We start from the raw sequence: 27,469 nt of genomic DNA on the forward strand, positions 1-27,469 counted from the left end.
CCTGTTGCTGGGACTATTTGTTTCCAGGTTTTCCCCTTTTCCAAGTAAGTTAAGCCCCGGGGGGAAGAGGGAACTTGAACATCTGCCTTCTCCATCCCTCCTATCATTGCCTCTGCAAGGCACATGTACGTCTACCGGGAAAGGAAGCCTCTTCATTTTGATATGCTCACCTGTCACGCACAGATAAAGAGGATGCTCGCTTTTCCCATGCACTAGCCAGCAACATTCTACCTGAGGCACATGGGGAGTGGGATGCGGCCCCCTTGATGCCCAGCTTGTTTTTCATCCCACAGCAGGGGTGGGGACACTTTCCATCCGAGAGCAACATTCCCTTCCGGGTGGGGAACAGAGGCACTTGCCAGCGGTGGGAGGAGCCAGAGGCTAAAGTGGGTGGGGCAATGAGTGAACATTTTACCTCTGCACAGTAGGCTAATTTCTATATTCTCTCTCACACACATACACACCTCTCTGCCCTCCACCCAGGGAAGCAAAAGGCATTGCCAGAGTTCAAGGACAAATTCCAGCTAGGCACCAACACTTGGTCATGCTGGGTCTAAGATTCTCCCCCCACCCTACTAGGCTGCAGAGGCAATGGCTCTTTCCATGACTTCAGCCCTTCGCATTCCTAGAAGTGTAAGGGGGGAAAAGGGGGGGAATAGGAAAACGTGTTAATAGTGAAGGGAAATAGAAGGTGCATCCTCCTTGTTTGTTTAATTATTCGATTTCTACCTCCACCTTTCCTCCAAAGTAGCATACATGATTCTCTTTCCCTTCCTCCCCTTTTAATCCTCCGAACAGCCCTTTGAGGTTGCACTAGGGGCTTATACCTTTAAGGCTGATTCATAGCCCATATCTGAAACCTCTGCTCACCGACTCTCAAACCAGGGGTGGAGAAACCTGTGTCTTCTGCAGATTTTGCTAGACTCTGCGTCCCATCGCTCCGACCATTGCCTGTGCTGGCTAAGGTTGACGATGGGAGCTGGAGTCTTAACAGCACCTTGGACAGCTGCAGGTTCACACACCCCTGTTCTCATGCCCCCCCCCCACGAAAGGAGAAGTGCAGGTTAGGGAAGAGGAAAGGAACCCTTAACAAGTGTGAATCTGCTATTACACGTTTCCGGTTTTATTACATTTGTATCCCACACAAGGAACTCAGCCTTGAGGTAGATTAGACTGAGAGGTACTACTCAGTTACCTTCTCGGTTGAGTGGGGATCTTAATTTGGGCTCCGTAGATCCAAGTGTCTACCCTCTAGCCCAGGCTTAGCCAGATGTTGTTGATCAACAGCTCCCACCATCCCTGATCATAGCAGGGGCTCATGGGAGTTTGAGCCCATCAGTATCTAGAGGGCACCACATTGACTACACCTGCTCTAGACACTTCCATTCTGTGTGAAGGTGGAGAACAGAGGGTGGTGACCATAGTATCAAATCACAGATTTTTGGGTGGTGGTAGGGTGGCAGATACGTCATCTGGGTACATTTATGCTACAAATTTAAACTGAATTAACAACATTCTTCTTTCCAAGGAATTCTGGAGAATGTAGTTCCGTGAGGGGCTAAGGCAGTAGTGGAGGCTGTAGCAGAGACTTTTTGGGATTTTTTTTGGGGGGGAGAGAGAATTAATGACAGTTGAATTGGTATCTACTGTGAGTCTATCTGCTGCTACTGTAGGAGGAGAAAGGTGAGGTGATTGAAGCCCGCAGTGAAACCCAGGGTTCACCTGGCAATCTTCACCTCTGAATTAGGACCATCAATCCACATGAAAAGACACATTGAAAGAGTAGAGAAATTCCACACTTTTAAAGAAGGGTAGGGTTGCCAGACTCAATAGAGGACAGGACTTCTGTGCCTTTAATTGCCCTGCTCTCTTTTGAGTCTGGAAACCTTAAAGAGAAACCAGCAGACCCTTTGTTTAATTTCCAAGTCTGGCAACCCTAAAGAAGGGGGAGAATCCTCTTTAACCTCCCTTGATTGTGGGCAGCGATAAAGATTGCTAAACATGCGCTCTGGGGTTGCAACTTCAAATTCAGTAATTTTGGACAAAGGTGGCATTAAGAAGACTTTGTTTACATAAACTTGGATTGTAGCATAGTCAACAGGTGGTTGCCTCAGCTGATAAAGGTAAAGAATAATTGGCCTTTGTTAGACTTCTCCAAATTTATTTGTAGTTTTGCCCATTTTTCAATATGGCTTTGGTTTCCTCCCATGAAGAATTTCTGCTGCAATCTTTACCACCTGTATAAGGGTTAGTTAGTTAGTTATTAACCTTTATAGTTAGCAAACCACACCTGATAAATATGGATTCCCTTTGCTGAGCCTCCCGAGTCTACATTAAGGTGTACCGGTTATCAGTTTAGCTTCTCAAAGTGTACCTGGCAACATTTGTGAGGAGTGAAAAGGCTAGGATTTTATTCTTCCATGCAACCATGTCTTTCTTCATTATCATACATGTCTCTCTCTCTCTCTCCCCCCACCCCCGGTCAGGATATCACCATATAACTTCGTAATTAATGCTCTTTAGATTTCCTCATAGCAATGTGTTGACATGTTTTGGTGCTTCCCTTACACCAGTTCTAGGTTGCTGCCCCTCAAAGTGCATTAAACCCCGCAGGAACCAGAGGTGCCTTTTTGACCCTTGGCCAGGCAAAGGGACTGTTCCAAACCTGTTCTATCCTGTAGCCAAAAATGCCTAAGGGGTGCTCAGTTTCCTCATATAATGGCAACATAGAGCTCTAGCATTCAGGGAAAAACCGGAGGAAAAGATGCCTCAAACCTGAATCCCAGGCAGCAAAAGGACACTGCAGTCCTCTCTGTTAATAGCTGCCTCAATTTTTTGGGTTCCGAATAATTGTGGCATTTCACAGAAGAATGTGTGGGTTGTCATTCCCTTACGCAGCTCCCTTGATTCCTCATCTAATAGTACAGAGGCTCAAGGAGGTGGAAGATTGAATGTAGACCTTGATTCATGCACTTTGAAAAGCAAACTCGGGGGAGCGGGGATGAGTTTCATGTTGCGTCCCTCGCTGCTGTGTTGCATCTTACAGTCAGGATTTAAATACCTCAAGAATCAGCTAACCACTCAGCTGACTTGCAGTTAACCTTCCAATGATGACAACGTCTATTCATAACATGCTTGTGTTTATCTGTTGTTGTTGTTGTTGTTAACCATTGTCACCCATGGTGTTTTGTCTGCATGCTCAAAGCATGTTACCATTAAAGTTTTGTTTAGCTCTTATTCTTTCCCCCCCCGTGTCACCATGCACCATTTGCATACATGCTTGTTATTATTGTTGTTGTTATTATTATTATTCTGTTCATTGCGGAAACCTTTTCTGAAAGCAGGCTGCAAAAATACTGAAAAGCAACTCGACAGCTTTGTTCATAATCTTAACAAGATGGCCGTGCTGCAGCGAGCTAAAGCCAAATCCACAGCAGTCTTCGCTTGCATGAGCACAAGTGCCTTCCCTATGCTTTTTCCCCTAGTCTCTGCCAGCACAGGCCATAGCTGCCAAGTCTCCCGTATTCCACAGGAAAACTCTGTTTTTCCAGCTGTTCCTAGCTGAAAAAACAGATTTTTTTGTTTTCCCCCGGTTTATTCTGGCGCGGCGGGCATTTTGAAACTGGGCGGAGCATGCCCAGAAGTGACTTTTGATGCTGCTCTGCCCAGTTCCAAAATGGCTGCAGTGCGACTTCTGGCGCGGCGGCCATTTTGGAACTGGGCAAAGCAGCATCAAAAGTCACTTCTGGGCATGCTCCGCCCAGTTCCAAAATGGCGGCAGTGCTACTTCCGGTCTGCTACTTCCGGCCCGGTCCCTTATTTCTCCGACAGCAACTTGGCAGGTATGGCACAGGCAAGCAAGCCCTGGGAAACCCAGGAGCCGGATGAGCAGCCATGGAAGTTGCCAGAAACAGGCAAGAATACAGAGGCTGTGTGTCTGGCTCTCAGGTTTCCCTCGGACTTGACCCACCTGTACTGCTGGGAAGGTGGCATTACCACAATGTAATATTGGCGGCCTGGTTTGCATATAGAGTTGATTCTCCACTCCACAAAATTCCTTTATTTTTCCCAGTTGGTGGAATCTGAACAGGGGAGCTTCCACCAGTGGAGCCTGGTCCTTTTTGGTAAATCGGGCACTGCCCCACCAACCTCGGTCTGCCCTCCTTGTGCCACCACCAATTGCCCTACTAGTTGCAGCTAGGCCAACAGGGCGGAACTGCATGTCACCTTCCTTGTGGGAGCCGCCCAGAGTGGCTGGGGAGTCTCAGCCAGGTGGGCAGGGTATAAATAATTTATTATTATTATCATTATCATTATCATTATCATTCCTTCTCTCCTTCCTCAGTGCTGCACTTGTAAAAGGAAGAGGAGGACAAAAGTAGAATTAGCTGGCTCTTGACTCCCATTGGCTCTGGCTATGCCTGTCTTGGGCTCTGGGTCCACCTTCTGTTGATCTCCCCACTTTCTGCCCTGCCAGTACCAAGGGGCACCAGCCCCTGCTGGCTCCCACAAGTCTCTCTTTTTACATTCCCTGCTCTAATGCAGTATATTCTCTGCCAGCCTTTCCCAACCATTGTGCCTGCCAGATCACTTGGACTATGACTCCCATCAGCCCTAGTCAGCATGGCGATGGTCCGAACCATCTGGAGGGCACCAGGTTGGGAAAGCATGCTCTATACCTAGAGACCTCTGACTTAACGTCTCTTGCCCATTCATTCAAAACCTCCAAAGAAGCGAATTCAAGTGTCTCTACCACGGAAACTCTTGTTCCATTGTTTGATTTCTCTTTTACTAATCCTAGGAAGTTCCCCCTAATTTTTGAGGAAAGCCTGCTTTCTCCGGATTTCTCATCCCCAAGTGAGAGTAATCATAAAAAAACCCCACAAAACTAAGAGTTAACATGGGGGGGAGGGGAGTTACGCACATTTAATTTAGTTCAGGATTTGGGTTCCCTCCTGGGACAATAAGTTATTTCAAAAGAGGCGGGGTTGATACTGTGCCAGCAAAACTTGACCATTGGAGCCTGAACTGGTTCTTGGTTCAAAGGATTGGGGCTGTAAAAATAAAATAAAAAAGGCTCTGGGTAGCTTGCAGTGCAATCCTGTAAAGGTCTACTCAGAAGTAAGCCCCATGGAGTCCACTAGTTCCTATTTCCATATAAGAGAGTATAGGACTGCAGCCTTAGAAAAGAGCAGAATCTGATGCATATTTATCCAGCTGTAAATCCCATTGTTCCCCGTGAAGTTGAGTTCACTAGGAGTAGGATTGTGGCTGAATGCTGGGAGGGAATGGGTGCACTGAGCCTCCCAAAGGAGGGAGTTTCAAACTCGGGTGCCACTACCGAGAAGGCCCATGGATGACTGGAGGCCTTTAGCATTTGGCCAACATACTGGAATGGGAGTCAATGGTACCAGCCACCTTTCCCAAGGATCAGCCCAAACAGTTGTAGCAAAAGTGGAAGATGTACAGCTTGCTGCGTAATAATTCTGCTGCTTCTGAATTGTCTGAATCCTGGCTGGAGCAGCAAAAGTGTCTTAATTACTGTGTCCTTGGCGAATCCTTGCTTGTCCTCAATGTAAAATATATAATTATTTATTTTCTTTTAAAATGGCGCATAGTGTTTGTAATCTACTACTAGAGCATTGAGCGGTGCTGGGCTTTAGTAACTTGCTAATAACCACAATCCCCCTACACTCCTCCGTGGGCTGCTACCAGTGGCTTTTCTGCAGCACAGAATTCCAAGTCCCGACTCCTTTAATCAATGTTCTCCGTCCCGCCTGGGACAGAGCCACTGTTGCGAAAGATTAAAGTTTCAGGATTCCGGTTGTAAATGATTTGGGTGATGAAATGGCTGCTGAAGACTTCAAGGATCTGCCCAGCCAGAGCTGGCCCCACTAGGCATCTCAGTTACAGTACAGCAGGCAACGAGACCGGCAAGGCGAGAGAGAGATGGCCAAGGCCTTGGTTCTGTCTTTGTCTTGGGGGTAAATAGACGTGTGGAGTTGAGTGGTTGTAGTGTTTTCCTGGCTCCTTTAACACCCAATCCGATCCACCTGATTCCAAAGTCCGACGATAAGAGACTTTGAGAGTAATTAACGTTTTAACTGTCAACCCTGCCTCGTTCCACCTTCCTCTCCCCTCTAAACCTGCCTGTCTTTGACGATCCAAGTTCTTCTAACTAGGACGGGGGACGTGATGAAATTGCATGCTGCCTTTGGATACCCCCCACCAATTTCTGCATGTTGTCTTCTGATTATGTTGTCACCTTGGGGGTGGCTGTGCTGGAGTGGGGGAATTTGCAGGTGGGTTCGGGTCACATCGGGGTGCTTCTGTGAATGCCGTTAGCAGTACTCTTTTCACTGGCTTAATGCATCAATAGGGTTACTGTACAGTAACGTTATAGATGCATTGAAAGGCAGCTTACGTGAATCAGTTGGATTTCCCTTCCTTTTTTTACGACCTTTCTGAACAAACGTGAGATTCTTACTGTTGCAATATTGGAACAGTCGAAAACGCTTGCAGTTGACGAGTGCGGCCACAATCCTGGGCCCAGTTTCTTGCTCCCAGTTATGGAACGGCAAAGAATTGCGTCCTCTATAGCCTCCTAATAGAGAAGTCCTTGTTGCATGTGCAGTTTGCCTTTGGCTCAGTCATGGCACTTTAAGGACTTGATCAGCAAAGCCAAGAGCGGTAAAACTCTCACAGATGGGTTACCCTCTCCCTTTCTCCTGTTCCTTTTTACCTCTATCAATTGGGTACTAATCTAATGATACCGTTCTAATTCCTCCAGCCCTCTGTTTCTTCAATGGGGAGGGGGGTGAGCGTAGTTTTACTGGAACCCCCGAGGCTTTTGTACACAGCGTGGGGCCAAGCCTTGCAAACAGAACATTTAAGATGTTCTTTGGTCAAACGGGGAAAGTGCTGCGTGCAACAGCCTTGCCGCCAGACAGAGGCTTACGTGTCCCGCTCTTGTTTCTTAGATGGGAGAGTCGAGGGAAGCCAACGAAATGGTCAACGGAGCAGCAGACCAGAGGACAAGCTCCAAAGAGACGAGTCCCGTTCCTTCGCCCACGGCCGACCGCAAAGCCAAGGCTGGCCTCCAGGCCCAGACAGCCGCCACCCTCCCAGCCAAAACGCAAGAAGCGCCTTCCACTCTGCTGGAGGGCTTCTTGCATCGCAAACACGAATGGGAGTCACACAACAAGAAGGCTTCAAACAGGTTTGTTAGGTTCGCTCCGTGCTTTTCCACCACCTCTGGAGGATCCCCAGAGCTCCAGTATGCTATTCCTTCATTGTATGCAGGGGGGGGGGTCATTGCCGCCTCATCACTGGATTCCCCCCCCCCCCGAGATTCCCCTTTATCCTTCCCCCACCCCTATTTCCTTATTTCCTACCAAGCTCTTGTTATAGTCTGTCACCACTAAGGCTTCTGGTCCCAGACCCCCCGGTTCCCAATACCATTCTTACTTGCTCAAAGGGCGAGGGCTGCCCCCTCCAAATTCCTTTTCTCCTCTCCTCTTCCTTTGGACGCTGCTTTAGAGGGCTCTGTCCCGCTCTGCACTGTGGCCAGGCTCCACGGGGGTGTAGGACAAGGTGAGGTTCGAGCTGGAGGCAGGGTTCAGGCTGTGCTCGGGGGAGCCCAGGCCCCTGAAGTCGCCCCAGCAAGGAACGAGCTGAAACGAGGGGCTGTACCCCTGCTCACTCCGCCCGCCAGCACCCCCTGTTCCGCATGCAACTACTAAGCTTGCTACTCCCCTTCCCAACCCTGTTTCTCTTTTCTGTTCCACGGTCTCACTTTGCGCCCCTGTTTTCACCGCCACCCCATGCCTGTGCCTCCTCACCTCTCCTTCTGTGCAACCTCCCTTGCACACAGACCACCACCATCGCCCCCACGGAAATCTCCTGCGTCTTCCTCCTCCCATATATTGCAACTTCTGAGTATCCACCTCATGGTCCCTGTTCCTGCTTCCTGCTCATTCTGCAAGCAGGGTGGAATGCGTCCCCAAAATCCCTCTGCTCTCCTGCATTTCTCGGCTTTCCTCTTTCTGACTCTTCCCGAAGCGAAGGGATTTCCTCCCTTAGCATTTTCACTTCCTCTCTGCGTGGCTGAAAGGAGAGGGGTGACCTCCAGCCACCCTGTCCTGATTTATTGCAGTGTCCCTCCTGCAAAGACTTACACAGACAGGGGAGCATTGCAGATTCCTGCTCACAAGGATTCACAGCCAAACTCAAAATGCCTCAAGGATTTTTGTTGTCAGGCGGCACACGCATAATATAAATAAGCTGAATTTATTTATCTGTTTTGATAGATTTGATTTTGGTCCCGTTCTATCTCAGACGCTTACTCTCCCCCCCCCCTTGGTTTTGCTGGCTATTTTCATCTTCAAATGTAGAGGTTTTAACTGGATTGGTGGTTTTCATTGCATCCTGTTAGTTCCATAACAGAATCCTTTTCGGATCGAAAAAGGCAAGATAGAAATAACCATGTAAACAATGCTGAATAAATTATGCATCCAAGTTGATAGCTTTCAGACTTGACAGCTTCCCCTCTGAAAACACTCAGCATGTTTACTTCCAAATACTGCTGATACTTATCTACCCTCTCTCAAAATGTCAGCGGTGGGTACAGCAATATAGAAACATTTTAGAAAACCATTAGGCGCAGCACATAAAATCATTAAAAGGCAAAACCCCTAATGGCATAGCATTGAGAAATCTCTTCTGTTTTGCAGACAACCTGTTCTCTCTGTCTCCCTCTCCCTTTTATAACAGAGCTGTGTCATGCAAACTCCATGTTTTATCTTCTCGCAGCAAAAGAGCTTTGATTTGCTTATGCAGTGCTACAGCATTAGAAAAGCAAGGAAGAAGCTGCGCTTATCCGTGACGGCGGCCTTAATGCTTCCCTTGTTATTTCATTTGTCTCCCAAGATCCTGGCATAACGTCTACTGTGTTATTAACAAGCAAGACATGGGCTTTTACAAAGATGCCAAGGCCGCTTCCTCGGGCATCCCCTACCACAACGAGATCCCCGTCAGCTTGAAAGAAGCGGCATGCGAAGTGGCGGTTGAATACAAGAAGAAAAAGCATGTGTTCAAGCTAAGGTAAGGCACCTCTTTCTGCGGGAGAAGGGACGGGGGAGAGAGAGAGACTTTTCCTTTTCCCCACAGAGATGGGAACTGATAGTTCCCAGGCTCCCTGCACCAGTGGTTTGCAGACATTATCCACACCCACCGATCTTCCGAGCAACTGCATTCACAGCATAACCCCTGGGTGCTGCAGATGACATGGCCCTCTAGAAATGTCCTGAGATCAGTTCATAGGGGATATCTGGGTTGGGCCTTGTTCTTTCCCTTTAATTCCTCTCTTAAGGACTTTAGAATCAGAATCGTAGAGTTAGAAGGGACCTTGGGGATCATCTAGTTCAGGCACCCCCAAACTGCAGCCCTCCAGATGTTTTGGCCTACAACTCCCATGATCCTTAGCTAACAGGACCAGTGGTTGGGGAAGATGGGAATTGTAGTCCAAAACATCTGGAGGGCCGAAGTTTGGGGATGCCTGATCTAATTCAACCCCCTGCAATACAGGACTATGCAACTGTCCTGTACGGGGATCGAACCTGCAACCTTGGTGTTAGCAGCAATACATTCTAACTGACTGACGTATCCAGGCTAAAGATCCTGACTGCTAGATCAGGCTGAAGACCCATCTAGCCCAGCATCCTGTTCTCACAGTTGACCAAAGAGATGGCTATCTCCCCACTTGTGATTCCCAACAGTTGTTATTCAGAGGCCTACTGCCTCCAACAGTGGACCTACTCAGAAAACATTCTCTTCCAAAACTTGATAGGCTTGGTAAACCCTTGAATTGTTTTGTTAGTGTATATCTACCTTTCTCAACCTTGGGTCCCCATAGGTCGCTGGACCGCAACTCCCATCATCCCTCACCTGCAGGACCAGTGGTCAGGGATGATGGGAGTTGTGGTCCAACAACATCTAGGGACCCAAGGGTGAGAAAGGCTGGCGTATATGGCTCTGGAATAGGACCTTGCTTTCCCCCCTGTCATCCCATGTTACCATGAAGATGTTACAAAGCTGCAAAGGACTGCAACCAGCAAATAGATTCAAGGTCCCAGAGTCGCCAGGATCCCCTTTGCAATAGAACAAAAAGAGATTGCAAAAGGATCTCTTTTGGAAGGGCTTTGAAATGGCAAATGCAACTCAGTGTAAGGTAGCAAAGTAATATACACCTTCTCGGTGGTGGCGCCTGCCCTGTGGAACGCCCTCCCAACAGATGTCAAAGAGGAAAACAACTACCAGACTTTTAGAAGACATCTGAAGGCAGCCCTGTTCAGGGAGGCTTTTAATGTTTAATAGATTATTGTGTTTTATTTTTCTGTTGGAAGCCACCCAGAGTGGCTGGGGAAACCCAGCCAGATGGGCGGGGTATAAATAATAAATTATTATTATTATTATTATTATTACTACTACACCGGGGCAAAAAAACCTCATGTGGATGCTGCTTGTGGGCTTCCTCAGCATGACCCGTGGTGTCCCTTCCAACTCTCCAATTCCATGATTCTATGATCTATTATCTTTAGCATCCCCACCACACCAGCCACTGGTTTGTGCCTTCAGCACCAGTACCTTTCGGGTCCTCGTTCTCCCCCTGCCCTCACCGTTTGGCTTTCCGAGCACAGACAGCAGTGTCGAAAATGGTGCTTCAGTGTCGAAAATGGTTCAGCATTACCTTAGCCCTAAGAAGACAAGGCAAAGCAAGGAAGCCTTATCTAAGCAGTTCACAAAAGCAGGGCAGAGCAACAGAGAGGCGCCCAACCCATAAGGGGGGGGGGAATTGACGCTTTCAGAAATTGTGAAGGTTCTTCATTGAAGCCAAAGAGAGTCCGAATGAGCAAGTATTTGTAGTTCTTGCATCCCATCACGTTCCCCTGCTGAATTGGAGCACAACATAAATGAACCCCTGTGTTGCAGACTTCAAACCATGATCCAAAAGAGGCAACACGTAGACCGACGAGTAAAGGGCAAAATATATGTCTTCATAAACTGCAGCGAAGCAATAGTCAGCTGTACAATCTATGTATCTAAATTCATCCGGTGAGACAGTGGTCTGGATAATCACACTGTTTTGACGTAGTCTTCTACTAGACTTCTTTTGGATCAGAATTGGAGCACAACGGCATTGGGACCCCCAATCAGCCCAGAATAAATGTGAAAGGTCCTCTGATGAGCACCTAATATTTGTTCCACTCTTTCAAGGAATTCAACATGCATCATCATATATAATTTTATTTTATAATGTGTAATTTTAAAACCGCTGGTTTTAATTTGGAAAAATGTTAGGCTAACTTTTAAAAAAAAACAACTGATTTTATCAGTAATTTTAATGTGTATTTTATACTTTATGTAAACCACTTAGAGGTTTTGGTGATTAAGAGGTATATAAATCTTGTTAAATACATTTCAAGGGGAAGTAAAAATGTAAAAAATGAACAGTCCAGCCTCAGACATTCTAGTTCTGCACCAAGAAACCACCCCTGCCAGGTATGAGCGGAATAGATTTGTGCAAATTGGGAACAATTGCGTAATTTATCCCACAAGTCTTGCTGTTTTGCATGATTTATTCTGGATTTGTTCATCCAGAAGAGGAACTAGGAACACTGCAATGTACTGAAGCCTTACTCTCAAATTCCGAAGTGCTCAGTCACTGTTGCCCATGCACTTGAAAATACACCTTCAGAATCGTACAGTCTAGAACTGTACAAGTCCAGTTCACACGCAGTGCTAAACCATAGTTTAGCATTGCGTAGATGAGCCTGAACAAATTCAGTCAAAGCGTTGGACTTGTGCACTCCCCCATCTCCTCCCACCAGTCTGCTCTGGATCTCGACTCCCATCAGCTCTTGCCACCATGGACAATGGTCAGGGAGGGCCACCAGTTCCCCCCACCCCGGTGATCATAGGGTTATGTGCAAACATGACCAACCATCTTTTTAAAAAAATGAAAAAAAGAAGAATCTGGGGTTCACAGGAAGTTGAATTCTGCACAAAGCACCACCTTGTGTTCTTTCTCAGTGTGTTCCAAGCCACAATCATGTAGGTGGAGCTTAAAAAAAGAAAGCAGTCTTCAGGCAGTGACAAAACACTGCAAATACAGGAGTGGGGGAGGCTGGTTTGTAAGAACAGAGAAAGCCACAACAATTGAAAGCAAGTCTTGGATTCTCCAAACATCCATGTCCTTCTGCCAAGTGCACAAATGTATAAACCGTTTGGAGGACCAACATCTCCCACAGGGACCTATCTGCCCACTGGGAGAGGACCATCTCTATGTCCTGCTGCCACTAGATGCCTGGCTGGTGGTGAGGTGAGAGAAAATCTTCTTCACTGTGGTGCCCAGGTTTTGGAACTCCTGCCGGAAGGATCCGCTTAACCATCCCTTGCCCGTTGGCTGTACTGGCCAACACTGGTGGGAGTTGTAGTCCCAGACATCTGGAGGGAACCAGGTTGGGGGAGACTGTTATAAGAGGCCCTTGGTGGGCTTCCTAGAGACATCTTATTCGCTACTATGGGAAATGGATGCTGGACCACATAGGCCAATGTCCAGATGTTTGGGACCATAACTCCCATCGTCCCTGGCCATTGGCCATGTTGGTTGCAGATGATGGGAAGTGGAGGCCACAATGTGGAGGCCACTACCTCGGTTTCCCCAACAGGCTCTTTTTATGTCCTTACTCAGGGGTAAACAAGCACATGAACTTTTCTCAGGCTGTGGTGTTATAGAGAGCAGTGCCTTGTAGGATCTTTCTGCAGAGTTCCAAAAATAATGCAGGAAGCATGTTGCATTTGCTTTCCTGGGACTGCCACAGTTGCCCAGCCTTGTGTGGCAGCTGGCATGCCAAAGGCAGTGGCAGGGCTCCACCCCCCAAATGGGAACACATGTGCCCCATTGGGATGGAGCACACAAGGACATGTCGGGATACGCACGGTGCCTCTAAAACTGGGGTGGGCAGTATGTCACCAACAATGAGCCTTTCGTGGGGTTACTGGTACAAAAAGAACGAGGTCCGCAGTTCCTGTTGCTCCCAATTGGTTGGCAAGAGCACCTTCTTTATCCTGATGTTGTCGTTCTGAATTTCAGGTTAACTGACGGCAATGAGTACCTCTTCCAAGCCAAAGACGATGTAAGTTTCTGTCCCTTGTTGGGTTCTTCTTCTTTTTCTAAAGTCATGTTGGTGCTACTGGTGTTCTGCTGTCACTGTCATCTCCTGAAGCCGCATTCTTCATAAAGCGATAGGACACCAAATCAGACAACTGGTCCATCAAACTCACTACTGTTGATACTGCTTGGCATTCCAGGGAAGGGGCCTCTTCCTGGCCCTCCCTGGAAATGCCAAAGATTGAACCCAGGACCTTTTGCATGCAAATTATGTGTGTTGAGCTGCAGCCCTTCCCCTTTTGATTTAATAATAATAAGAATGATAATAATAATTTTATTATTTATACCCCACCCATTTGACTAGATTTCCCCAGCCACTCTGGGCAGCTTCCAGGGAAATATAAAAACAATAAAATGCCAAGCATTAAAAACTTCCCAGTACAATGTTTACTGAAGTGTTTTCCAAACTTGTGGCTCCAGCTGTCTTTGGACTACCATTTCCCACCATTTCCGACCACTGGACCTGCTAGCTACGGATGATGGGAGTTGTAGTCCAGGAAGAGCTGAAGACCTAAATTTGGGAAACCCTGGTCTGCTGGCTGGCAGGCACCTTCACTCTCAGCATATGTGTGATGGCATCGCAACGCTAGACAGCTTTTGAATTTTTGCTGTCTCTGTTGTGATGGGCACACACATTTCAGGGGGAGCTTGCAGAATTTTTGAGGTGATGGGAGTGGGGGCACGTACTCTAAGCTCTACAGTCTTCACTGACCTTTATTCCAAGGTAACCTTCTGGCGGTTCCCTCGCTACGAGAAGCTAAGTTACAGGGAACCAGGCAGAGGGCCTTCTCGGTAGTGGCACCCACCCTGTGGAATGCCCTCCCACCAGAGGTCAAAGAGAACAACAATTACCAGACCTTTAGAAGGCATCTTAAGGCAGCCCTGTTTAGGGAAGCTTTTAATGTTTGATGGATTTCTGTATTTTAATGTTTTGTCGGAAGCCGCCCAGAGTGGCTGGGGGAACCCGGCCAGATGGGCGGGGTATAAATAATATATTATTATTATTATTATTATTATTATTATTATTATTATTATTATTATTATTATTATTAACCCCTGGGTAAATCTCAGGCAGCCCTGGAGTCTCTTGGAGGTTGGAGTGGTGTGCTGTTTAAAATGTATGGTGTGAAAGTTGCCTTAGTTGACCAGAATCCCTTAAGCCAGTGGTTTTCAACCAGTGTGCCGTGGCACCCTGAGGTGCGTTCAGTGATGGTCAGGAGTGCCGCGAGCAACACTGGCCTCTGTCCCTCTTTCCTTTCCTTTCCTTTCCTTTCCTTTCCTTTCCTTTCCTTCCCTCCCTCCTCCTATGCCCTCTTGTGTGTCCGTTTGTTGCAGCAGCCCTGGCTACAACCTCCCCAGGTGAATGGTGCCTCTGGGACTGGCCAGGGGGTGCTGGTTGCCTGGAGCTGAGGCAGCCGTGGAGTAAGCAAGCAAGTGGGCGAGGGAGCCCAGATGGCCAGTCCGCCAGCACTTGCTGTTGGGAATGGACAGACAAGTGGGAGGCCAGGCAGGCAGGCAGGCAGGCGCTGCACTGGCCTTTCTTTTGCTTGCTATGTGTAAGGCCTGCCTGAGAGCTGAGTGCCCAGTGCTGAAGGGGGGCTTTTCCACCATGCAAACCCATTCACCTTTGGCCAGTCTCTGTTGGGCCACTAAGACTGGGGGCATCCTCTTCCCAGGCTGCTTTGGGACAGTGTGAAGGGGCAACTCTCTTTCGGGTGGGGTGGCTCAGAGACCAGGGGCAGCAGCAGCGGCTGCCCAGAGGACTCCCAAGGAGAGGGGAACGGAGGCTGAGGGAACACTCCACAAGGGAGGGTGTTCGAAAAAGGGTGAGAGGCTTCCAGCTCTGCAGGCAAGGGGTGACGTAACTGGGATCCTGAGCCCCACAGGGGTGCAGCAGGAACATTGTAGACTGGTACCTTGGTTTTCAAACGTAATCTGTTCCGGAAGACCGTTCGACTTCGGAAACTTTCGAAAAGCGAGACGCAAAGGGCAGTCTGCAAATTCAATAGAGAAAATTGAGGGGGGGGGACTTGGCGGAAGCCATTTGACTTCTGAGGTGCGATCAAAAATGGAAGTATTTACGTCCGGGTTTTCGCCGTTCGAAAACCAAAACGTTCGGCAACAGAGACTTTCGAAAATCGAGGTACCACTGTAGTTGGTTAAGGGAGCCATGGGCACAAAAAGGTTGAGAATTTCTGGCTTAAGCTATTTATTTTCAAAGTGTGGGAAGACCTGCAGCTCCTTGAAATCTCTCTTTTTAAACACCTTCCTGTCGTTCCCCCCCCCCCCAGGAGGAAATGAACGCATGGATCCAGGCCATTGCCTCTGCGATCTCGGACAAAACTGAGTTGTCCACAAGCACACACAGCACCCCAGCGACGAGCCGCGCCCAGACCCTGCCAGCCAGTGTGACAATAACCAGCGAGTCCAGTCCTGGCAAGCGGGAGAAAGAGAAAGAGAAAGACAAAGAGAAGAGATTCAGCCTTTTTGGGAAAAAGAAGTGAACTCCCTCCTCTCTTGTACACGCTGCACCTCTCTCGACCGTTCCAGTGGAATTCCAGCATGCAAGCTCAGAACCAATACATTACTCTCTGTGCCTAATGTTCCTCAATGTGATTTAATTTTTTTTTTAAATTTTTTATTTATAGAGCATTTAAACAAAACAAAAAAATACACAAAAAGATTCTAAAGTTACAAATACGTCTTGAGGTGCATTGGGCAGTTTCTGAGTAAAAGAGAAGAGCCAGGGTTTGTTTTGTTTTGTTTTTCCTTTCGTTGTTTTCCTTCCTTTTCTTTCTCTGGTTTTTTCTTTCTTTCTTTCCTCCCCCCCCCCTTTTTAACAAGGTTAATGTAGATTAGATCTTTTACTATTTAAACTGTTCCTCGATTTTTTGAGGCTGTCTGGAAAAACAACAGTGCCCCCCTGCCCCCACCCCGTCCCACCCCATCATTATTTTAGTGTTATTGGAATACAAGGTGCTTGCAAAGTTCCTAAGCCCACACAGACAGACACACAGAAACATACACACACACACACACACTCCCCCCCCCTCTTCCATCTGGGGTGGTTGCACTGAGCCTTGGCTACTCGGTTCTCCCCACTGCGGATCTAACCCTGGTAAATGAAATGGTGGCATATTCTCTTCTACCGCGACAAAGAGTGCAGCTCCACATTTAACCTACAGGCCAAAACCATTTCTTATATCCGGGCATCTTGTTTATGTGAACTTAAACATGGACGTGATGCTTTCTTCCCCCCACCCCCGCCAAAACCCCACATGTGGCAACGACAGTTAAGAATGTTGGTATTGGGAAAAAAAGAAAGAAAGACTTAGCATACTGATAACGGTTTTAAATAATCTGTAATTTTGATTTTTTTTTTTGCTGAAATACATTATATTGTACGTTTCAGATAATTCTAGTAAAAAAAAGTATAATAAGGCTAGATGTATAATTAAAAAAACCAGAACCCTTTAAAATCATCGATTAAGTGTAAAAGTGGAACTGAAGCATTTACTGGAAGAAGAAAAAAACAAAAACAAAAAAAAAATGTTATTCCAATGGTTAACTTGCTTGTCAGCAGCTACACTGTGTTATAATTTTGCTACATTACCTTTTGCTCTTTGATACATAGTGTGCATTTCTCTGTCACTGTAACTATTGTAATGAACAATTTTCATCTTACTGCACAATCAGAAAAAAAGAAAGAAAGAAAAGAAATACATTTAATAGGAATGACTTCTCAATGACTGGGCCTGTAGTCAGGATAGTACTGGAACTGGCTTTCGGTTGTATGGAACTGTACCTCTAGACTTTTACCCTATCTGTTAAATATATGCTATGTCATTAAAATGCTTTTAAAACTAACCCTGGTATGTTCAGAGTCCTGCTTCCCCCTTCAAAAAGTGGGTGGAGGAGCCAAATATTGATTTGGGGAGGGCTAGGACATTAAAAGGTGAAGCAACTCCTTGACCATCCCTGCCCCAACTGCTCTCAGACATTGTAATAGAATCCTAGAATTGTGGAGTTGGAAATGACCCTAGGGGTCATCTAGTCCAACCCCCTGCAATGCAGGAACCTCAGCTGAAACATCCATGACTGATGACCATCCATCTGTGTACACACATTTAAAACCCACCTTGTATCCAAGGAGCTCAAGGTGGCCCCCGTGCCTCTCCCTCCCAATTTTATCCTCTACCTGACAGGTAGATTAGGTTGAGAGACGGCGACTGGCCCAGGGTCACCCGAAAAACTTCACAGTTCAGTGAGAGCAGGATGCTGGGCTGATCCAGAAGCGCCCTTAGGATGTTCACCCCATGGTGGGGGCTGTTACAGTCTCATTTGGTCTCTTCTGGTGGGGGGGGGGAGCCATGCCACTGACCTGTCGAATCATTCTTATGGTCCAGCTATCTCAGGGCTCACGTGTGTTTGCTCAGCTTCTCAGTGACTGCACTATTCCAGACATGAAGAAGAAGAAGAAGAAGAAGAGGAGGAGGAGGAGGAGTTTGGATTTGATATCCCGCTTTATCACTACCCTAAGGAGTCTCAAAGCGGCTAACATTCTCCTTTCCCTTCCTCCCCCACAAGAAACACTCTGTGAGGTGAGTGGGGCTGAGAGACTTCAGAGAAGTGTGACTATCCCAAGGTCACCCAGCAGCTGCATGTGGAGGAGCGGAGAGGCGAACCCGGTTCCCCAGATTACAAGTCTACCGCTCTTAACCACTACACCACACTGGCTCTCATTCATAGAATCATAGAATCGTAGAGTTGGAAGAGACCACAAGGGCCATCCAGTCCAGTCCAACCCCCTGCCAAGCAGGAAACACCATCAAAGCATTCTTGACATATGCCCATCAAGCCTCTGCTTAAAGACCTCCAAAGGAGGAGACTCCAACACACTCCTTGGCAGCAAATTCCACTGTCGAACTGCTCTTACTGTCAGGAAGTTCTTCCTAATGTTTAAGTGGAATCTTTTTTTCTTGTAGTTTGAATCCATTGCTCCGTGTCCGCTTCTCTGGAGCAGCAGAAAACAACCTTTCTCCCTCCTCCATATGACATCCTTTCATATATTTGAACATGGCTATCATATCACCCCTTAACCTTCTCTTCTCCAGGTTAAACATACCCAGCTCCCTAAGCCATTCCTCATAAGGCATCATTTCCAGGCCTTTGACCATTTTGGTTGCCCAAAATAGCATAGCCAGTGCTATTTTTCTGGGGGTACTCAAGGGTGCACAGTACCAGCACACACCCCCATGTTAAAAGTGTGGCACTTACTGTAACAAAATAAAATAAAAAGACTGGACATAGTTATATGCTTAACTGGGACTGACAGTAAACATGGGTGTCTTAGTATCTTATCCCTTTAATATTCTTATCTCTAAATATCCCTTTAATATTCTTATCGGTAGTCACCCACCTCCATGGCGCGGCTTCCGGGTCGGGACAGAGTGGGGGGTATCACAGGGATGACCCGGGGTGGGGGAAGGAGGGGGCAGAATATGTCATGGGTCCAGACAGTGTGGGGGCAGTCACAGGGATGAGCCACAGCAACCCGTGGCCGGGCCAGCTAGTTTATAATAAGACTTCACATACACCATGCAGAATGTTCAGATGTTGCCCATCAACAGTTAGCATCCAGACTGCAGACAGAGCAAGGACATACTGGTCACAGTCTTTTCTACTGCTCACAGTCTTTTCTACTGCTGTGAGCTTTTCCCACTTAAATTATAATAATTATTTATACATCTGCATATTGCAATTGCCAGGCCATGCCCCCTCCTAGGCTACACCCTTCACTGGTCCTGCTCATAGCTGCCAAGTTCTCCCTTTTTTAAAGGGAAATTCCCTTATGCTGAATAGGCTTCCTCGCGAGAAAAGGGAAAACTTGGCAGCTATGGTCCTGCTCTATGCTCTTCCCAGGTGCTTTTGCTACACTCAATTGTGTTCCTGAACTAGCTTAATACTGTTTACTTGCCAGGATGGAGGGTGGAGAATGCCTCACTCTCTGGCACCTTTAGCTAAACCATCTCTAGTGTCAGATCTCCCAAGCCTCAAAGATTCACTTCAATGTACATCAAAGAGTAATAATACTACAGTACTTTTCTTCATTCCATAACCAACAGCCGTTGGCCCAGTTTAAAAATAAAATAAATAGAACCACCTTTTGTATCCTGCATCTCTTTCTCTGTGCTACTTTGGCACATTACCAGAGGTGAGGAAGCCCTAATGAACAAAGCATTTATGCTCTAAAAGCTCTGTTGCTGTTTATAGAAAGCTCAGCCTTAGCAACCAAGAAGAGGAGTGTCCCAACAGATCTTAACTGCCATGAGATCTGTATTGTTGGTGTTGGTGGGGAAATAGTTCCTCGAGCAATTAGTTCAACATCCTCCTGCTCTCTTGAAAATCAACAGCTTAACTACACAATACAGAAGGGTTTTAATGTGAAATTTAACCCAAATCAGTATGATGGGGCTCTGACGCTCCCCCCGCCCCTTGCTTTGTCTCCTAGGAAATCAAAACACTGCTCCACACAGAATTTCCGTATGCGGTTCAGAGGAATATTATCCTGAACAAATGGAGTTTATTAGATCATTTCAGCAAAACATTTCACACTGCACCTGTCTGAATAACAGAAGCTGCAATTCTATGCAGATTTCTTGGAAGTAAATCCATTTACCCTGATGTCCATGAGGGTATTCTAGTGGTTTTCCGGACACACCCACCCCTGAGCCAATTTCAGCCAATAACAGAATGTATAATAAGAATGATTTTTAAATTAAAAATGTTTGGAATTTCTACATAGCATGACTTGGAAGTGCATTGTGCCTTGTTTTTTGAAACCACTGGACACGGGAGCAAGAGAAAAGCCCAATTTTAACAATGTTGTGTTCCTTACCAAATGTGCATTGATGAACCATCTAATCTATAAACTAGTAAAAAAAACCTCCGGGTTTCTTTGCAGGTTTGGTTGTGGATAAATTTTTCATTAGAACTGCTTGGTGCACAAACAGGACACCAGTGCGATTATTAAGTAAGGACTGTAACCTGGGCTCCGGGGAAACAAATCATGCATCTGTATCAAGAACAAAAGGCGGCCGCAGGGGGGGGAGCATTGGAGGAGCTGCAACAGTTGCCAGAGGGAAAAATAAGATGGGAGGGAGTTGGAGAAAACCAATGCCAGCCTTCCCAACCTGGTGCTCTCCAGATGTTTTGGATTACACCGCCAGGCAGCCCTAACTGACATACAGGCTCCCTGTGACTCCTAGGAAATCCAACAACCAACAAGGGCAGATTAGTTTCAGCACTAGATCAGTGCCAAGTGCCCTTAGAAGGTTGTTGTTTAGTCATTTAGTCGTGTCCGCCTCTTCATGACCCCATGGACCAGAGCACACCAGGCACTCCTGTCTTGCACTGCCTCCCGCAGTTTGGTCAAACTCATGTTCGCAGCTTTGAGAACACTGTCCAACCATCTCGTCCTCTGTCATCCCTTTCTCCTTGTGCCCTCCATCTTTCCCAACATCAGGGTCTTTTCCAGGGAGTCTTCTCTTCTCATGAGGTGGCCAAAGTATTTCCACGGACAAAGACAATAGGCATATATGCAGTAATGTGTTGGAAATCTTGTTGCTAAACTGAACCAGAGTTTTAAAAAATACAAATTCGTTTAAAGCTTTATACCAGCTATAAAATGCGCAAGGAGCTTACCATAAAACGTATATCCGAACCAACAGAAGAAATTGCATACTGGCAAATGCAGGTTGCATAATTAAAGTGGATTTGCTGCAGCAGGCTCACTTCCCCTCGCCCCCCGCCAAATAATGACCTTTGATCGCGGTTCCCGTAAATAAATCAGAATAAATGTTCAGTGGAGAGTATCTCACTTCCATGAAAGCGGGCGCAGAATTGCAGCCCAAGCCCCACTAAATGTAGGGTAAAGCTGAATTATGAGTGAAGCTGCACAGGCGATCAGGCTAAATCGGGAAGCTTTTCGAGCCTAAAAATATGCCACACACGGACAATAAACTGAAGTAGCGCAAGGAGCGCGCAGCTGCGCACGTTTACTCAGAAGTAAAACCCCATTGTGGTCGGCGGCGCTCCGGGTCTAGAATTGAATCTTATTTATTCCGCGGGTTTTCCTTTTATTCATTGCGTGCGATCCCCTCTCCAAACAAGCCACCCCCGTTCGGAAACTGCCCAGAGGCATCTCACGCACAAACGGGGAACGAGCGGAGCGCAAGCAGCTCAGCCGGGCAAGGCGAGGCGAGGCTGCTTGCGCTCGGCACCCTGGGACATGGAGTCCCCCCGCGCGCTCTCTCCGCGGCTGCCGGCGGGGCTTGGAACTGCGCTTCCCGTGAGCCTCTTGGCCACAGGCGGCTTCGCTCGGCGGGCGGACGCGTGGGAGTCCGCGGGGTTTCCAAGGGGATGCGCCAGATGCTGCTGCTGGTGGTGAGGCGATGATGACGCAGCTGCGCTTTCCCTCCCTTTCCCGCCGAATGATGAGGCTGTTTCTGGCCGGGGCTGCCTAGGAGACGAGCGGAGGGCAGGGCGGGGACGAGGCGGCGTGACGCGCGGGGGGAGCTGAGGCGGCCGAGGATGAGGAGGAGGGCGACGAAGGTCCATTCGCCTTGTCGTGCGGTCTCCTGCTCTCCTTCTCCTCCTCTTCTCCTGGGCTCCAGTCTCATAGGCGTCCCTTCTGCTCTTGACAGGTGACAGTCAAAATCACTGTCTTGTGACGGCGGGGGGGGGGGGAGTCGTGTGGGATTATTATTAGTGATAAGAATCCCGGATTCTCAGCTTTCCTTAAACGGAGTTTCTAATGAGGAGACTTCGCCCCAAGCGTTTTGCTTTGCGCTCTCCCCCCCCCCAAAATGCCCGTTATTAATAATACTAATAATTATCATTGCACTGTTGAAGGGCATGGCGTTTGGCAGAGAGGAAGCAGGAAGGAGGCATTGCTTGCAACACCTTTCCAGGAAAGGCAGCCTTGTTCTAGGGACTGCCTCTGCTTCGAATCATAGCACTGTAGAGCTGGAAGGGACCACGAGGGTCATCTAGTCCAACCCCCCCCCCCGCGATGTAGGAATCTTTTGCCCAATGTGGGGATCGAACTCACGACCCTGAGATGCTCTACCAATTGAGCAGTAAGCCCTTACTGAGTTCAGTGGGGCATTTTTCCAGATAAGAGCATACAGGATGGAAACCTTTTTTATGGGGGGGGGAGAGGGGACATGGTCTCAGTTTATAGAATTGTGCCTTGAAGGGAATAGAAGTCCTTGTCCCACCCAAGGTCTGTATCTTAAAACTGGGAAGTATGGTCTTCCAAGGACACTGACTGGTTAGGTCAGGCTTCCCCAAACTTCGGCCCTCCAGATGTTTTGGACTACAATTCCCATCATCCCTGACCACTGGTCCTGTTAGCTAGGGATCATGGGAGTTGTAGGCCAAAACATCTGGAGGGCCGCAGTTTGGGGATGCCTGGGTTAGGTGTTCTGGATATTTATTTTGCTTGATTATGGGTTAGGTGCCGACTTGGTCTTGCTTAAGGTGGGCCCAATGAAATAAATTGGGGCTTAAAGTAACCCCCTGAAGCTGCCATTTACCTCTTTGCTCAGTTACAGGCAATGACAGCCTACCTGTGAGAGGGCTATTGAGAGGTTACCCTGAGATCCTTGGAGAGAGGGAGGATAGAAATTTTGTTTCTGGGTCTATTTCAAATACCGTTGCTTAACCAGTAGAACTTGTGAAGCAGTAAAATACTAAGCATTGCTACGTAGCTGATGCTTTCATAGAGTAAAAATCAGCAGAAAATGCAGAGGGGAAAGGAATAGTTTTATTGAGCATGGCTAGAGTGCTCCATTGAGTAACCAGAGGTAGATCTTGCATTTGTTTTGGATGATTTCGATCCTTTGGTCATGCTTGCTGAGAAGTATCTTACATCGTTCACAGATTGCCCTTGATGCACAGTGATACAACCCCCATTTGGAAGACTTGGCCAGAGTTCTGTAGTTGTAATTCTCTATTTTGTCAATGAAACTTAAAAAAAAGAAATTCTGAAAGCAAGTGTGGAAGGAAGGGAAGCAAGTAGAACTTGTGAAGCAGTCAAATAGTAAGCCCTGACTGATATGTCACCCTCGGTGTATTGGGTGCTTTTACAGAGTAAGATAAGGTAGGTCCAGAATACATTTTGATGTCAGGGTGACTGCCCTGTAGATTCTGATATAATTGCAGCAGGGGGAAATCTGAGCACATACAAATTGTGTTTGTTTTTGCACAGCTGCCACTTCATTCTGTGTGGTTTGTAAGCTCTCTCACACAGGGAAAGTAGCTTTTGTAATATTTTGCCCGTACTGCTTAAAATGAAGCCCCTCAGCTACATGCAGCTTACCATTACCGTAATGAAATTACCGGTTGCTCCACCTTGATAGGGAAGTGTGAGCAGAGGGATCTTGCATGGAAGAAATAGTTTCTTGCCCTGGGTGTGATAGTGGCTGGCTGCAACTATCTGCAAGTCTTTGGATCATTAAATGAGGGTGATACCCAACTAAGTCATTCTCAGAGGACATGGTGAAAATAACGACCTGTTAGGGTGATATCTAGTGTTGATCATACTTAGAGTATACCTGAATATCTGACTAACTTTGGATGTCACCGTTACAGTCCCATTCAGCGAATGGGGACCATGGTAGCTCACTGCTACAGTGTTTGTCCTTGCGGAATCCAAAGGCACACAAGGAAAAACTTGACATGGGCAAGACATCTCGTTCAGTTCCTGTTGCTTCTTTGCTGGAAAGGGTGGGATAACTCCTTCTAAGCCGAGTAAAGCTGCAAATTCTTAGCGACTGATGGCAACTCTTTGCCTCCATCCTCATGGTATCTCAGACTTCAAGGTACCTGAGCCTCCTGCTCCCTGCACAAATTGGGGGGAAACTGCTTTGAGCAGTTGTGCTCTGGCTGTTTGGTATCATTTATGTAACTAGCTAGTGGGAACACTTCCCCCTCCCATCCTCTCCCCTCCCCTCCCCTCCTGATTTCCATAATGTTTGTCACTGCTTCCTGGTGTCTCATTAATTCAACTCCACTGGGCAGTGGTTGTGTGTGCATGCTCTGGAAACACCCCCCTCGCATTCCTCTCTGTATTTAGTACTAGAGACGAGTTTGTCACAATGAGAAACCACAAGGCTGGCATACATGTCCCCCCCCCCGCCCACTGGAAAGATTATTGTTCTGAGAAAGAGTGAGAATTTGGGGGGGGGGATGTGTTGTTGTGATTTACAAAATGTACCCTAAGAAATTCAAATATGATAAGGACCATTTCATTGTTCCCCTATACACACACATACAAAAATGATTTCATCATTATCTACATGCTTCCCTTGATTTCTGGAGGGGGGGGGACAGGTGGTGCTGACACATTTTTTTTTAAAAAAAATGGTACTGTGTAGAGTGATTAAACTGATCGATTTGTATGGGTGGCTTGCTTTGATTAAGGTTTATTTCCTTTTTTTCCCTCCCCCAGAAATTTCCTGTCTTTGCACTAAGTTGCAAATGCATTAAGATGAAAATCCAGAGAAACCACTTTGTCGCACATTCAGAGCCATCACAGAATGAATTAAAGCTCATTGCTTGCATTTGAAAAGAACAGGCAGATTCCCCGGTGCCAGCTGCACCTTTTTTTCCCACACCGTTAAAAAAAACTATATTTGAAAATGCAGTGACTTTCCCATTGCAAGAAGATGCATTGGGCAGAAGAAGCCTAGCACCGGTGTCCTGCGCCTGGGCGACCGTGACACTCAGAACAGGCTCCTTTGGGTGGAATCGGCATGCAGTAGTTGCATACAGCGTTGGTTTGCATCTATGTAGGTGCCCCCCTCCTCCCAAGTTGCCGGGGTTGCAAAACAGGGAGAAAGCAGCAGCTGCTCATCTTTGGCAGCGGAAGATTATGGTGGCAGCTCAGCACTAGCAAAAGCAGCAGCAGCAGCAGCAGCGGCTGAAGCAGCAGCAGAGCAGGACTTTGCCCGGATGCATTTTCCCCTGAAAACCATCAGCATTGCAAAGTGCAGCCCCGAGACTTGGCAGCCAAGCAGGAATTGGAAGCGTTTGTAAAAGGAAGGGAACTGGCAAGGAACAGCAGGGGTGGAGGGAACCACCACCAGCAGCATTTCCCCCTGTGTGTTTCTAGGGAGGGGGGGGGGTCGTCTCTTATCATGGCGGATCGGACAGCTCCTAGATCCCAGCTGCGTCTGGAGTGGATATATGGGTATAGGGGTCACCAGTGCCGCAACAACCTGTACTACACGGCAGGCAAGGAAGTGGTTTACTTCGTGGCTGGAGTCGGGGTGGTTTATAACACCAGAGAGCATACCCAGAAATTTTTCCTGGGGCACAACGATGACATTATCAGGTAAGGAGCGAGCGGGCGGGCAGGCGGGGGGGGCAGGGAGGGGAGGAGGGAGGGGAGATTTGCCAAAGCACCTCACAACTTCTTACTCTTTTTTTAAAAAACATGCCTCTTGCAATTTAGGAAAGCAAATGTATCCAAAGATGTGTATGTGAATTGCTGCCTTCACCTGGATCTCATCTGCTCTGTATTCTTCCTCTGTGTGGCATAGGATCTTGGTGGAGATTAACTTTAATTGCACCCCAATTGCATCGGGAAGGTCATTCAATGTTCCTTGAAAACTAGACTTGTTTCTCATTGATCCAATCATTATTATTATTATGGTTTTTGAAAACTAGTGCCTATACAGTGAGTGATAACAGGTATAGATGATGCTATGTCCTCAGTAACATCTGGGCACTGGTACATAAAGCTGTAATACATCTTTTTTCCCCTCCAGTCAATTTTGATCCCAATATTTCAGCACTTGGGTGGAGCTTATGTCCTCTTCCTCAGTACATTTATTGAAAGTAACACTTGCTTCCACCTAAGGCTTGTTCCAGCTTGTTTAGGATTGTGGTATCAGTTTTGTTTTGTTTTTTTGAGGGGGCAGAAGACTTAGGGTGCCTCCTGTAGATGTCTACTCGGAAGTAAGCCCCATTCAGTTCAGTGTGCTTATTCCCAGGAAAATTGGCATTGGATTGAAGCCTCAGCCACAGAATGTCAGAAGGATAATATACTTGTTTGTTTTAGAGAGTTATCTGTGTATTCGAGAGAGCTTTCAAGTTTATATCATGAAACAGGCATATCTGTGCTGCTGCTATATCGTCATTTATTTTGAAACACAGTTGTCTTGTACAAGTAATATAGGGAAGTAGCTGGAATTCTCCCTCTCCCATTCTACTGTCCCTTAGCATTCTCTCTCCTGACACTTCCCAAGTGTATTAAGACTTGGATTTTATATCTGGGTCTTCCTAATTTCATTCAAATTTTCCTGAGCATTCAGAAACTTTGTACTTAAAAGACAGCATGTTTTCCTGTTAGTAGAAAAACACTAAAAATCTAGATGCCAGCATTGCTTGGTGACTAATTTGGAATCTGACTTATGGTTCTGGATTCTCCTTGATATTCATTCACAATATAGTTGTGGGGGTTGCCTCCTTTAACATCATGTACGCAAGTTCCCATATCCCAAATGCGGCTCCCATTTTCATTTTGTTCCTGGTTTATCATCGTGCCTCTAATTATTTGAACTAGGCTGGCATATCTGCAGCTCTTCCATGTAACCGTGTTAATTTGCAGAATGTTTTTTTGTAGCATGACAATAATATGCATAATTTATGCAATATCATTTTTCCTGCTTTAGATTTTTCACCAAGCTTCAGATTCTAATTTTTTCCCCCCAGAAAAAGTGGTATTTCCCATTTTCTCCCTTGGAAGATCATAGCTGTTGTGAAAACAAATCCCTCAGATCTGTATTGCTCATTGTTCATTCTACGTAACCCACTCTTAAGGATATTTACTTGGAAGTAAGCCTCACTGAAATCCGTAAGACTTGCTTTCAGTTAAGGCCTGGTATGTGAGAGTGAGGGTCAAGCTCCACAGACTAGCCTGGTTTGGACACAACAACAAATAATGGTATATAATAATTTTCTCCGCTCTGGTGAAACTTTGAGAAAATCAGAAGGTTTTGGTTCTGATTTCAATTAGCCATGGTTTGCTGTTGCATCTGAACCATAGAAGCTGATTTACTCAGCTAACCACAGTTTATCTGGGTTCAAACATAATCATAGCTGCCAAGTCTCCCGTTTTTCACGGGAAACCCCTGGATTTTAATCCGTTTCCCGCTGTTATCCTGAATA

At 46.9% G+C, this 27,469-nt stretch overlaps 2 protein-coding genes across 6 annotated transcripts in view; both read left to right on the forward strand.

Moving 5' to 3' along the window:
- Window positions 1-17,098, forward strand: part of SPTBN1 (spectrin beta, non-erythrocytic 1) — a 212,123-nt gene extending 195,025 nt beyond the window's left edge. For all 4 annotated transcript variants that reach the window (XM_035110961.2, XM_035110965.2, XM_035110962.2 and 1 more), the window contains 4 exons: window positions 6,981-7,219; window positions 8,929-9,102; window positions 13,154-13,196; window positions 15,523-17,098. In XM_035110961.2, the coding sequence (XP_034966852.1) occupies window positions 6,981-7,219; window positions 8,929-9,102; window positions 13,154-13,196; window positions 15,523-15,735 (669 nt within the window). In that variant the 3' untranslated portion in view covers window positions 15,736-17,098. The remainder of the gene's footprint in view (window positions 1-6,980; window positions 7,220-8,928; window positions 9,103-13,153; window positions 13,197-15,522) is intronic.
- A 4,673-nt stretch (window positions 17,099-21,771) lies between these two features.
- EML6 (EMAP like 6) overlaps window positions 21,772-27,469 on the forward strand; it is a 151,078-nt gene continuing 145,380 nt past the window's right edge. The window contains exons 1-2 of one of the 2 annotated variants that reach the window (XM_060273134.1): window positions 21,772-21,936; window positions 24,747-25,631. In XM_060273134.1, coding sequence (XP_060129117.1) covers window positions 25,435-25,631 — 197 coding nt within the window. In that variant the 5' untranslated portion in view covers window positions 21,772-21,936; window positions 24,747-25,434. Of the gene's footprint in view, window positions 21,937-22,698; window positions 23,397-24,746; window positions 25,632-27,469 lie in introns of those variants that run through there. The other variant, XM_060273135.1, reaches the window with a different exon arrangement.

The sequence above is a fragment of the Zootoca vivipara genome, chromosome 3 (genome assembly GCF_963506605.1).
Source record: "Zootoca vivipara chromosome 3, rZooViv1.1, whole genome shotgun sequence".
NCBI classification, from domain to species: Eukaryota; Metazoa; Chordata; class Lepidosauria; order Squamata; family Lacertidae; genus Zootoca; species Zootoca vivipara.